The 13149-nt window shown below is 34.9% G+C and overlaps 1 protein-coding gene across 10 annotated transcripts in view; it reads left to right on the top strand.

Moving 5' to 3' along the window:
• Positions 1–13149, top strand: part of KIF21A (kinesin family member 21A) — a 149167-nt gene that overhangs the window by 71387 nt on the left and 64631 nt on the right. For all 10 annotated transcript variants that reach the window (XM_030322187.1, XM_030322185.1, XM_030322184.1 and 7 more), the window contains exons 2-7: positions 5439–5661; positions 5796–5978; positions 7380–7529; positions 8228–8362; positions 9164–9331; positions 11910–12025. In XM_030322187.1, the coding sequence (XP_030178047.1) occupies positions 5439–5661; positions 5796–5978; positions 7380–7529; positions 8228–8362; positions 9164–9331; positions 11910–12025 (975 nt within the window). The remainder of the gene's footprint in view (positions 1–5438; positions 5662–5795; positions 5979–7379; positions 7530–8227; positions 8363–9163; positions 9332–11909; positions 12026–13149) is intronic.

Below are 13149 nucleotides of genomic sequence, written 5' to 3'. Positions count from 1 at the left end.
TCATTAATAAATGTTTGTTACATTACTTTGTTTTTATAATAGAAGAAGACCTATTATCTGTCCTCAATTCATTTACTAGTAGAGCGATAAGAATTCAATTTGATAGCTACTATTCTAAAGTCATGCACAAATTGCATAGATTAATTCAAGCTTGGGGTGGTCAGGGGAAAGCTTTATAAAGGTACAGATGTTTGAGCTAGGTCTTGAAAAATGGTTTCTGTGCAGAGAGATGGAGGTTTGGCATTCCAAGCAAAACAAAAACCACATACTTTGAAATGGTGAATGAAAGTATATAAGTTGATCAAGAAATGATCAGTGGTTGGATGTAGCTGGATGTAACTAGAATTGAAAATGGAATGACAGGTAGAATATAGATTAGGAAAATATTAGATACCATGCTAAATAACTAAGACATTATGGGGAGGAAACACTGATATTTTAAAGGAAGTTGGCATATGAGGTGCAAAAGAAAAAGATTGGTCCAGTAATCAGAATGAGTAACAAAAGGAAGAGATGTTATAGAAGCCAACTGCAGATAAAGATTTGAGAAATATGATATATGAAGAGTAACAGAATATGCCACCCCAAAGTATGCCACTTTGACATAAGGATTATTTTGAGTGGAAGGCAATTAAAAAAAAAAAAAAAAGCAGATAGAAGGAAAGATCTCTGCCCTCCTCCTATTTGTCTAAAAGCAGGAAATAAATTTGTAAAGGTTTTCCCCCACCCCTCTGGAACAGGAAGGACCAAAGTTAGTCACTAGAAATGGTAGCACAGGAGCCTACATAACAAACTTAGCTAGTTAGCCCTTATCTTCCATTAGTTTCTTCATACTCTCCCACTGTTTGCTGTCCTAGAAACTCAGTCCTTTTTCCTCTGTTAATATGCTATATAAATCCAGGTTCTAACCACTCTTTGAATTATTCATCACTGAGTATTTCCATGTGTATGCATAATAGATATGTAAATAAACTTGTTTGTTTTCCCTTTGGTGACTACCAAGGAGAGTAGTCTTTTCTCAGTCTAATTTACAGGACTGAAGCCAGTAGAACCTAAGAGGATAGAGGGAAAAATTTTTTTCCTCCCCTGCAAGGTGTAAATAGGGTCAAATGTTGAAGAGAGGTGAGGTAGGATGAAGACTAAAAAGGGTCCACTTTATTTAGAAATGAAAAGTACCTCTTTCTGAGCAGTTTCAGGAGAGTGTGAGAGCAGAAGCTAAAAGGCAACTGTATGTCAAGGGAAAAATTTAGATGTGGGAAAATGGAGATATTTGTTCATGTACTTTTATCTTAAAACTAAATAATGAACATTTGTATCATATTCTGTTTCAAGCCTTGAATTTTTACAACTAGGTACAATAAATTACTTTTCTGTTTTCTGTATGGCTCTTCATGGGTTTTCCCTTTCAGACCCACCCATTGGTCATTGGTCCACAAAGGATAAAGGGTCTGTACCTCATGCTAAGAAAAAAAGCACATTCTCTAGCAAAACTGTAACTATTTTCCATAATTGCCTTACTCTGCCTACATTCATTTCCAATGCATCATTTTTTAAAAAAACCTAAATAGAGATAGATCATCTCTATTAGCAAATTAATATTATAGGTAGAACCCACATGATTGTTGGTCTTTATAATATAATCTTGCTATATACTATGAGAATATCTTACTCTAATTATTTATGACATAGGTTTTATGCATAATTGTTTTTCTTTAAGAAGCAGTTTCAAATGTTATCTACTTATATAATACACATTTTGAAAAACCTGCAAGGCCTTGTTACTATTTCTTAGTGTTAATGTTAACCAAAATGTTAACACTGATTATGTCTTAGTGTTGGGATTAGATGAATGTGTTTAATGTTCTTATTTTTATATAAAAATACTAAGAAAGGAGGTATTTCAAAATATTTAATAAATGTCAGATTCTGTTTTTAGTCTGTTATTTCCCAGAAGGGTTGATATATTTTGTTTATATATAATTTCAAATTATAGTTTTGAGATTGAAGTTTGTAGCTGGGTAAATTTCAAACTCTTCACATTATTAAAGTAGGTGAATTGGCATGGGTTAGAACTTCATGGGAGAATTCTTGACTTGAGTATAAATTTAGGGAGTTGTAGAGTTTAAAATACTAATATCTGAAGGGGAATTGAAAGGGTGAATATATTTCTAACCTTTGAAGTATAGTCAACCTCCAATTGTCTACATGTGTAGGAGACTATCCCCTTCTAGGTGGGAGTTTCTCAGACTTGCCAGGAAACTGCCATTTGCCTGGATCCAGCTGAAAAGAATTCCACCCAACTTGGTGGTTTTTAAAACCACTCTCCCCTCCCATGCAAATGGGTGGAACTGCACATCATTCATGCTTCAAACACAATCCTCCTTGCCATTAGCAAGGATAAGAATCAGATGAATAGAGTTTAGGAGATTAAGTTCTGAATGGTATTGACATTCTAAAATTGGCTGTCATATCTGCAATTCAAATAGCATTACATTCCTTTGTTATGTTAAAATGAAATTAAAAGTATCTTAATAGCCAAATAAGTTAGCCTATGGTTATAATAATTTACTTAAAATTAATGAGGCACTGATTTCAGATAGTAGCCCAGTGCTCATTTTCATTTAGACAGTTTGTGTTTATTTTTATCTGTTTTATTACATGGGATTTGTTAAGCTTCACAGAACTGCTATAAAGAAGGGAGAGAGCAGAGTCCTGGGGGCATGAGGTCTAGAGAGAAAGCCTGTGTTCATGTATGACTTTATGTTGGAATGCAAGGAGCAAGAGCTTTCCAAAGATGTGAAATTTAAATAGAGACTGAAAACATGTGATGTTCAGGCTGGAAAAGGAGTTAGGAATTGAGAGGCTGGGGAAGTGTCCAGGAGAAGAGAGCAGTATATTTGAAGGTAGAGAGAGCATAGCTTGTTAGTAAAACTGGTTAAAAATAAGCCATCACTGCCACCACTATCAACAACCAAATCTTTTATTTCAGAGATGAAGCATGGCAAGAGGAGAGACCGCAGAGGGATTTAGGGATGTACTGAATGATTTTAAGCAAGGTCAACTTCATATTTTACAAATATCACTGATATTGAAACATGTAGAACAGATTGGTGGGGGAAAGAATTGACATAGGCAGGCTAGTGAGGAGACTTGCAATAATCCAAGTAAGAGATAATGGTGGTGTTGATGGGGAAGGAAAGAAATTGGTGGGCTCTTGACTATTTCAGAGATAATTAATAGTTCTTGGAGATCAATTAAGTAGATGGAATAGGAAAGGGAGAGTAATTGAGGTTGACTCTCCTGTTTTTAGCTTGGCAGCAGTCAGGATGGTGATTCTCCCAAGGAGGTTGGGGATTTTGTTTCAGTTTTCATACCATGATTGGATGAAGTAAGATAGGAAAAAAAGAGTTTGGAAAGAAGAGACCACTCATCAAGAAAACATGGAACCAGGAAGCCAAAGCTACTACTTACTACATTAGCTGTTTTTGGTTGTAGCTTCATGTAAGAAACCCCTTTTTAATTTGTTATATCATTTTATTTTTATAGCAGTACATAAATATTATTTTCCTTTCCCCCTTTTTAATAATACAGTATCCTGCAGTCAAATAGTGTTAGATCTAAAAGAAACCTTGGAAATTATAGTTTCTGTCCCAGGTGAGGAAATTGAAGCTCTGAGAGAAAGACTGCATGATAGCTGTGGAGTGACAGAAGTAGTTAAATCCAGATCTTCTAATGGCTACTCTCTTGTTCTTTCTACAGTATCTAGCCAGCTCCATGTTGATTATTGTGTTCCATTAAAACAAATAAGTGAAATTGAAGACTTGATGAAAGAAGAATAGCATTATCACAGAGGAAAGAAAAAAAATACATAAATGTATTGTTAGCACATTTTTTTTTTTTGTAGTATGGAATTCTATTTTAGATAACCAAGGTTGCAGAAATTCAGTCCCTTCTCATTATTATCTTCCCTATCATTCCATTGACCTTCTATCCTGATGAACCTGAAAGGGTTAAAATTTAGGCAATCTGGACTTATGTTTTGTTTTATTTCTATCTAATAAATTGATGAGCCCATTCCACTTCTATTGACCCCATTTAAAAACAAAAACAAAAACAAATTCAGATCTCAAAAAATAAGAATGTGGAACTAGATTCCTTTAAAATCCTTTCTTTGGTCTGTCTTTATCATTTTATGTTTTCCATTGCTGGTTGTCTTTACTTTCTCCTTAAACTGCTTCTCTTTCATCATGGCAAATAGGAACCTTTTAAAAAACCTAGGTACAGTAAGTCAGTGATGTATATGTCCAAGATAGTCCCTTTTATAGATTAAATATAATAGGGCCATATTTTGGTTTGTTCTGTTAGCAACATATCACCATCTTTACTTTTCTTCTTTGAAAATAGGCCTTGAAATCAGAAAGAGAAGCAGAAGAGGAGGGTCCTAGAATCTGGAGCAGATGGGGGTGGGTGTCGGGTGGGTATAATGCTGTGGTTTTCCCAATAGTGGGAGGATACCCTAGGAGATGTGCTTGATGATTCACTGGGTTTTGGAGAGAAGATAGTGGAACTTCTCTTTGTATTCCTTTTTAATTTCTTTCTTTACAAAATTCTGCTTTTGTGTATGTCATAATACATGATATATCAATACAGTACATGCATATCATTTATTATGAATATATATACATATATGTTGTGGGAGTGTGCTTCAGGATGTTAAGCTGACAGAAGGAAGTGGTTAAATAAGTTTGGAAACCATTGGTGAGGAATTTGCAAAAAAGACAAGTCAAGAGCATCAAGATAAAGATTATATTTTTAATTTTTCACTTTTGGGTATTGTCTTCCCTGGAAATAAAGAGAAGAAATTTAAATCAAAAACAACAAGGCACAGCATCTTGGAAGCAGAATTTATTTAACTGAGTCTTTACCTATTACAGAGTTATGGAAAAGTGTTCACCCACAAAAGTATTTAATTTTAAGATTAATTTTATTCTTGTTCATGATTTTTGGGGATTGTCAAGTAACTCATTCTGAAATAGACTCAGTATAATTTAATTTATTTAAACTTTTCAACTGAAGGAACAGTAGTAGATTACATTAGTGTTTTAAAAATATTTGGCTGGGGGCGCCTGGGTGGCTCAGCAGGTTAAGCGTCCAATTTTGGCTCAGGTCATTATCTCCCAGTTCGAGAGTTTGAACTCTGCGTCAGTCTCTGAGCTGTTAGCACAGACAGATTATGTCCCGCTTCAGATCCTGTGTCTCCTTGTCTGCACTCCCTCACTTGTGTTCTGTCTCTCTCTCTTTCTCAAAAAATGAAATGAAATGAAATGAAATGAAATGAAATGAAATGAAATATTTGGCTAAAATTTTTTAAGTCCTCTTTTTTCCAGTTTTTTTTCCAATTCATTTTAATTAATTTTTTTCCTGATTATTTCTTACAGAATAAGACCACAACTTGCCAAAGAGAAGATTGAAGGATGCCATATTTGTACATCTGTCACACCAGGAGAACCTCAGGTCTTCCTAGGGAAAGATAAAGCTTTTACTTTTGATTATGTGTTTGACATTGACTCTCAGCAAGAGCAGATCTATACTCAATGTATAGAAAAACTAATTGAAGGTTGTTTTGAAGGATACAATGCTACAGTTTTTGCCTACGGACAGGTAAGTACCAAATTATTTTCATAGAAGCTATAACTTCGCAGAAGTGTCAGTTCAGTTGTGATTTTAGTTTTGTTTCTTTAAGTTATATTATTACACTAAGCATGCATTTTTCTTTGTTCTGTTCTTTTATTCAGACTGGAGCTGGAAAAACATACACAATGGGAACAGGATTTGATGTTAACATCATCGAGGAAGAACAGGGTATTATTTCTCGTGCTGTTAAACACCTTTTCAAGAGTATTGAAGAAAAAAAACACACTGCAATTAAAAACGGGCTTCCTCCTCCAGATTTTAAAGTGAATGCCCAATTCTTAGAGGTAATAATCTAAGTGTGTCATTAGTTTCCTTTTACATCTTATCCTTAAGACCATAGCCCTTATGATTTTATACTCCCAGTTTGTAGTATAGTATTTGACACTTAGTGCTTGATAGATGACATCTGAGTAAACTAATAGGTAGTAGTAATAGGTAGTAGTAACAATAGATAATAAGTAATAAGTATTCATGTTAGTATTAAAAATTATAAACACTTGACCAGTGTTCATACAATAAAACAATTAATATTGTTTATTTCAGACTCTATCTTATAATTACTGTTATACTGTAGGTAGGCTCACAAAGCTCTGGGAACTCAGTGACTAAAAAGGAGGGGAAGGTGTGTGGAATAGTGAATTCAGGCTGTAGCACTAGCTGGGCTGCAAAAGCTGGTATTCCTGCTAGGATGTCCACAGATTGGGGCAGGTTTCGATTAATTTAGGGCAGTCTACTGTGGTGGGAGGGACATGACAGTAAGAGGACATCTAGGATTTGAGCACTATTGCAGTTAGGTGGATGGCAACATTATAATTCTAGGTGCTCGGTCCAAAGAGGGTTCTAGTCTAGTTCTAGTCTAGATTACCTGAGCTAATCATTTTGATCATTAATTAAATTGTTCAGCATTATATAGCACAAAATAGAAAATGTAATTCAAATTTAACATCAGTTATCTTACTGCTGGTTTTAATGGGCATCCCAATTTAGTAAAAACTAAGAATAATGTAATTATTTATATTATATATTTCTGCGAAAAGAAAGGTAATAAATGGAAAACAAAAAGACATAGCGTTCTTGTGTCTTCCCTTTCACCCTCCAAATGTTGTTAGGCATTGTGACTTTAAGCATATCATTAGAAAAATAGGTGTATGAATCCTCTTCTAAGGTTGTGTTTCAATCTTCTTAGCCACTATTAATACAGAAACACTAATATTGCTGACCTTGGAAAAATACTAAGTGTTAATTTTTAGATACAGTAAGAAATGTGGTAGGACAACAGGAAATATTTTTAACTGAAGTAGTAAAAATTCTTAAAAATTTCCCTAAGCTTAGGATTTTTCTGCATTTGGTATTTCTAAGTTTACTTGTATTTATAAATATTTGTTTATCTCTTGCAAATGATTAATAGATCATTTTAGCTAGTCTTCAACTCATTAGTCATGATTAAGTCATTTACTTTTCTTACTCTTATAAAGAAATCTGGCACTTATTTGTATTTGTAATAATAACACAAATTTTTGTTTGTATTATATTTATTTTATTTATTTATTTGTATTATTTTTATGTGTTATTTTGAAGAGGTGTTATTATGAAGACATTCTAAGATATGTTTGAAAGATATGCACTGTATGTTAATAACCATGAGGCAATTTCTGCTGAAATTAAGCTTATAATATTTTTTGTAGCTATATAATGAAGAGGTTCTTGACTTATTTGATACCACTCGTGATATTGATGCAAAAAATAAAAAATCAAATATAAGAATTCATGAAGATTCAACTGGAGGAATTTATACTGTGGGAGTCACAACACGTACTGTGAATACAGAATCAGAGGTGACATTTATGTTAAAGTTAAAATAGAGCATATTTAATTTTATTTGATATCAACTTTATTGCTAGTTTGCTTAAGATCAGGATATGAAATTTGTATCCTTATATGTAATATGGAGTTAAAGTCTTGTCTTCTTTTCCAATATTTATATCCAATTTATATCAGGATTTTATTATATAAAATGTCACGGTTATGGTAAAGTCAGTACATTTATCATAGCATCAAAAGAATCTAAGACAGAGAAAGTTTTCTTTCACAGACAGAGAAAGAGAGTTAGATCATTGAAGGTGGACAATGAGACCCCAATTTTTTTGTACCTTTTGCTGCTACATATGTAGGACTATATTATGGTTCCTAAAGGGAAACTATTAAGAAAAATTACAGAAAAAATATTTCAGGAGAGGATATAGAAGGGCCTAAATAATTCAAGTTGTTGCTCAGTTTGTTCCAAAGTGTTCTTCTGTAACAGTTTTGGAATAGAAGCTGCAAATGTCAGCAAATGACAAACAATGGAATCTCAGTGTTTTCTCCTATTAAAAAAATAATACACTATTATACTATAAAGTTCAGCTCAAAAAGTGCCTGTAACTGAAATAATATGAAAATCATATGGTAGGTTTGGGACAGTAGCTCCGATTTCTGATCATATGGTATCATGTTTAAAGATTGTTCAAATAAAATCTGTCTTTCCCTTTTCCAGATGATGCAGTGTTTGAAACTGGGTGCTCTATCCCGGACCACTGCTAGTACCCAGATGAATGTTCAGAGCTCACGATCACATGCCATATTTACCATTCACTTGTGTCAAACCAGAATGTGTCCCCAGATAGATGCTGTGAGTTTTTAGTTCTAATTTCTTAAGCTTGCAGGCTTCGTTTTCCTAAACATCCACATAAATCCCAGGAGAGTACACTTGAACCAAATTTAGTTTGGCTAATCGTTCCTTTTCCTTTTTTTAAATTAAAAAAAAATTTTTTTTAATGTTTATTTTTTTCTGAGACAGAGAGACAGAGCATGAGTGGGGGAGGGGCAGAGAGAGAGGGAGACACAGAATCCGAAGCAGTCTCCAGGCTCCGGGTGGTCAGCACAAAGCCCGATGTGGGGCTCGAACTCACAAACCGCGAGATCATGACCTGAGCTGAAGTCGGACGCTCAACCGACTGAGCCACCCAGGCGCCCCTAATAGTTCCTTTTCCTAATAAGATGTCTTTGATCCTATTCAAACTGAAGCTGGCCAACTGTGTAAGATTTTGAAATAAAAAATTGGTATGTGTCTGCAGCAACCGTAAAGCAAGCTGTGGCTTTATGGTGATGGATGTAGTCATCTGAGACCCTTTCCTTTTGAGGACTGTGTATTACAGGTTTCTCTTCATCAACATAAAGCCTCAGTTCGTATCAGCTGGTTTCTGATTGTCAAGCTCCTTTCTACCTTTGTCTAGGCTTCTAATTGCCAGTAGATTTTTTTTGCACTTACATTTATTTGGCTATTTGCCTATTTTTGAATATTATGTGCATTAGAGATATATTTATATTTAACTTATTTAATATATAATATGTTTAATGAGGGCAAGGTGGGGTTGGAGGATATTTAGTGTCACATTAATAAAATATTTTTTATTATATTCCTCAATTGCAGGAAAATGTGACTGACAATAAGGTGATTTCTGAATCATCACAGATGAATGAATTTGAAACCTTGACTGCAAAGTTCCATTTTGTTGATCTGGCAGGATCAGAAAGACTGAAGCGTACTGGAGCTACAGGCGAGAGGGCAAAAGAAGGCATTTCCATCAACTGTGGACTTGTAAGACTGAGACTACAGCTTTGTGTTGAGAATATATCAGGGCTTTTCTATTGTCCTTTCCCCTTTTGTAATACATAATACCCAAGTGGAAATCCTTCATGCACTGAGCTGAGAAATGAAAGTGACAGTAAACTTACAAACTTAGGAGTAATGTACTGAATTCTGATCTCCTCACATTATAAGCTTTTTTTCTTCAAAACATTGCTAATTTTCAGGGCGCCTGGGTGGCTCAGTCAGTTAAGTGTCTGACTTCGACTTGGGTCATGATCTCACAGTTTGAGAGTTCAAGCCCCATGTTGGTCTCTGTGCTGACAGCTCAGAGCCTGGAGCCTGCTTCAGATCTTCAGATTCTCTCTCTCTCTCTCTCTCTCTCTCTCTCTCTCTCTCTGCTCCTCCCTGATTCAGGCTCTCTCTCTCTCTCTCAAAAATAAACATTAAAAAAAGATTAAAAAAAATTTAAAAAAAACATTGCTAATTTTCATGTATGTAAATTTAGTGGGGTTAAGTTTTATGCCATATATGCAGAAAAGAATACATATAGTGAAAAATGATTTTGAAAATTCTTCCCACCTTTAGGGGCCCCTGGGTGGCTCAGTCGGTTAAGCGTTAAGCATCCGACTTTGGCTCAGGTCATGATCTCACAGTTGATGGGTTCTAGCCCCATGTCGGTCTCTGCTGACAGCTCAGAGCCTGGAGCCTGCTTCTGATTCTGTGTCTCCCTCTCTCTCTGCCCCTCCCCCACTTGTGCTCTGTCTCTCTGTCTCTCAAAAATAAATAAATTAAAAAAAAATTAATTCTTCCCAACTTTAAAAATTTATTGTCAAAATTAATATTTTAATATTCAGTATTAAAGTTTTTGCTAACATTTATGACAGTCACTTTATTTTGGGAATTACAATCAATTTTTTTAAAGTAATGATTGTTTTTAAAATGAGAACTTCCCTAGATTATATAGGAATTAGTTTTTCAACGTTTATTTATTTTTGGGACAGAGAGAGACAGAGCATGAACGGGGGAGGGGCAGAGAGAGAGGGAGACACAGAATCGGAAACAGGCTCCAGGCTCCGAGCCATCAGCCCAGAGCCCGACGCGGGGCTCGAACTCACGGACCGCGAGATCGTGACCTGGCTGAAGTCAGACGCTTAACCGACTGCGCCACCCAGGCGCCCCTATAGGAATTAGTTTTAATACCATGCCACCTAGTGGTGTTTTTGGTTGCAAAGCACCTTGTGTGTGCTAGCATAATGCTTTTGTTATATGGAAGAAAAAGTTTTGATGGCAGGTTTTTGTATAATAAATCTTTTCTTGTTGACTTCATTATAAAATGGACATTTGTTCCTGTATAAATGTAATAGCATCCCTAAATTTCTGTGATGTAGACAGCATCGGGTTCTGTGTTTTCTGCATTGTTTCTTTCCCTCCCTTCCTAGAGCTGGGGACTCCAATCAAATGGTCCTATTTTGCTAGTGATTGCAGCCCCTTGGTGTGGAAATTAACAACCAAGGCTGAGTAAAGAGAGCCAGACCTCCAAACTCCCAACACCCAGCTTGATGCTTCCATCATATGGTTGAATGTTGTGTGAAAGGGAGTCACCTGGATCCTGGACTTTGCGTATTGATCTGAATTTCTTAGGAAATAAATACATAGTGGAATTGCCATTTGTGGGGTCAGGAAAAAACAAAAGTCGTTGATCTCTTTTCCTGTTTAGGCCACTGAAGCATGTTCAGATATATCTGGTAGAGTTCCAGTGTGGCCAGTGGTTAAAACTGAAGCTTCTCTGGAAAAGGGCCTCTAAGACTCAATGTAATTAATACTGATGTTGGTCTCTGCAGGATCCACTGGCCCTGACAAAGACATGGTTATGGCTCTTTGCCTTACTGAAGGCGGGTGTGACCAAAGTGGAGGATAGTGCTTATGCTGTAGGTGCTAGTTTAGTTTTAGTGCAGTAAGAAAAACAGTAGGAGCGGCAGGAGGTGTGACTAGACAGTTCAGTAATTTGACCTACTTTTAAAATATTGGGTGCTTAGCACATAGATTCATTGTATTTCTTAAGACAGCTATACTTGTGTTAGGAACACCTTGTTCAGAGAAATCATACTGATATTTTTGTTATGATTAAAGAAGATTTTGTTTTACCATAAGGAAACTATATTACAATAAGAACATTTCATGAATCTGTTGAACTAACTAAACACTTTATTTCTCCATTGAGTTGAGAACAACTTGAAACATGAATTGACAATTTTCTGGGGATACAACCTGATGCTCTTATAATTCTAGGGATGGTTATTCATCACCAATTTTATAGCATTTCTATTTTTAAAGAAAATCTCTGAGTAGAAGTTTAAGTATTTGTGAGTTATAGGTATATTATAGTCTAAATTTTGAGTGGTGTCAGTTTTTAGTAGTTAATATAGAAAACTTGGAAGTATACTTCATTTTTCAAAATTCAAATGTGAAACAAAACCAAACATAGATGTTCTCAGTTCTGTCTCTGCATTATTCTCTATAAGCTTTTTTATTTAAAGGTGTTATATTTACTAAAATGTTATCACTTTTTTCTCTCTCTCTGTTTTAGTTGGCACTTGGCAATGTAATAAGTGCACTGGGAGATAAGAGCAAGAGGGCCACCCATGTGCCCTATAGAGATTCTAAACTGACAAGACTGCTGCAGGATTCCCTCGGGGGGAATAGGTATGCAAAAGTGATTATCCTCCATATTCCTGAATTTCAACTACTCATTAATTTTAAAGTAAATTTGTAACATGATTTGTGACGATCGTTTTTATTATAAAGCAAATTAATAGAATGAGGAACTAATAATTTGTAAGTACCTAAAATGCATGAGTCCTTTTGTATGTGGTTATTTCACAGAATCCTTAATAACATCCCCTGAGGTAGTGTTACTGTTCCTATCTTACAGAAAAGGAAATTGAAATCCAGAGAGGTTGAGTAATTTATTCCAAGTCACTTGGCTTGTAAGCCTAATAAAATTTTGTTGAAAAGTAAATGCTGTCTTTTAAGTAATTACAAAGTAATTAAATACTGATACTTTTTACAAAGTTTTCTAAAATTTGGTATTTCTTTACATGTGGAAAGCCTGTTTTAATGTTAATTGAATGAAGTACAGGATGTTTGCTGTTTATTAATTTTGCCAGTATCACTGATATTCCTTTTTCCATACTTTGCATCATTCTGATATGTTTCATCATCATTCTTCTGGTAATTCATTCCTTTTCATAAACATTAACATGTTTGCTTTACAAGTGGAAGCATTTTTGGCATTTCAGATTAATCATAGTGTAAATCAACAAGGTACAGACAACCACAGTGAAGCTTCAATGTTTTCAATGGTCTGACACATTTATTGGAAAGATCATTAGATGCTGTAAAATGACCTGGTAATTAGACTTGCAAACTTCATTTTTGAACAACTGTTATTCAGAGAGTTTTGATAATGTTAAATCTATGTAGATTTAGGAGTAAAGTTTTGTTTTATAGAATTCAACAGTATTATTTTTATATGTCTTCCTTTTATGTAGTGTTTGCATTGTCTTAACCTCATTTGTCTCCATGCATATTCTGTGTATGGGTGCAATATTGCTTCCTTTGTTGTATTTTTCTTTTCCTCTATATTCTTAGGCTGACCTTTAGTATCACTCTGGGTCTTAAGACACCAGTTTTTGTTTTTTCAGCCAAATAGAAGTTTTTCAAGTTTGCTAAATTGTAGCTCTTTCCTATATTTATTTCTTAGCTGTAAAACAAAGCAGAGATGATAAATGTCCTCCCCTTATAATTTTCAGTACTTTCAAGTACTT

Source organism: Lynx canadensis, chromosome B4 (assembly GCF_007474595.2).
Source record: "Lynx canadensis isolate LIC74 chromosome B4, mLynCan4.pri.v2, whole genome shotgun sequence".
Classification (NCBI taxonomy): domain Eukaryota; kingdom Metazoa; phylum Chordata; class Mammalia; order Carnivora; family Felidae; genus Lynx; species Lynx canadensis.
Note: the sequence above shows the minus strand (reverse complement) of the source record. Positions and strands in the feature narration are given on the sequence as shown.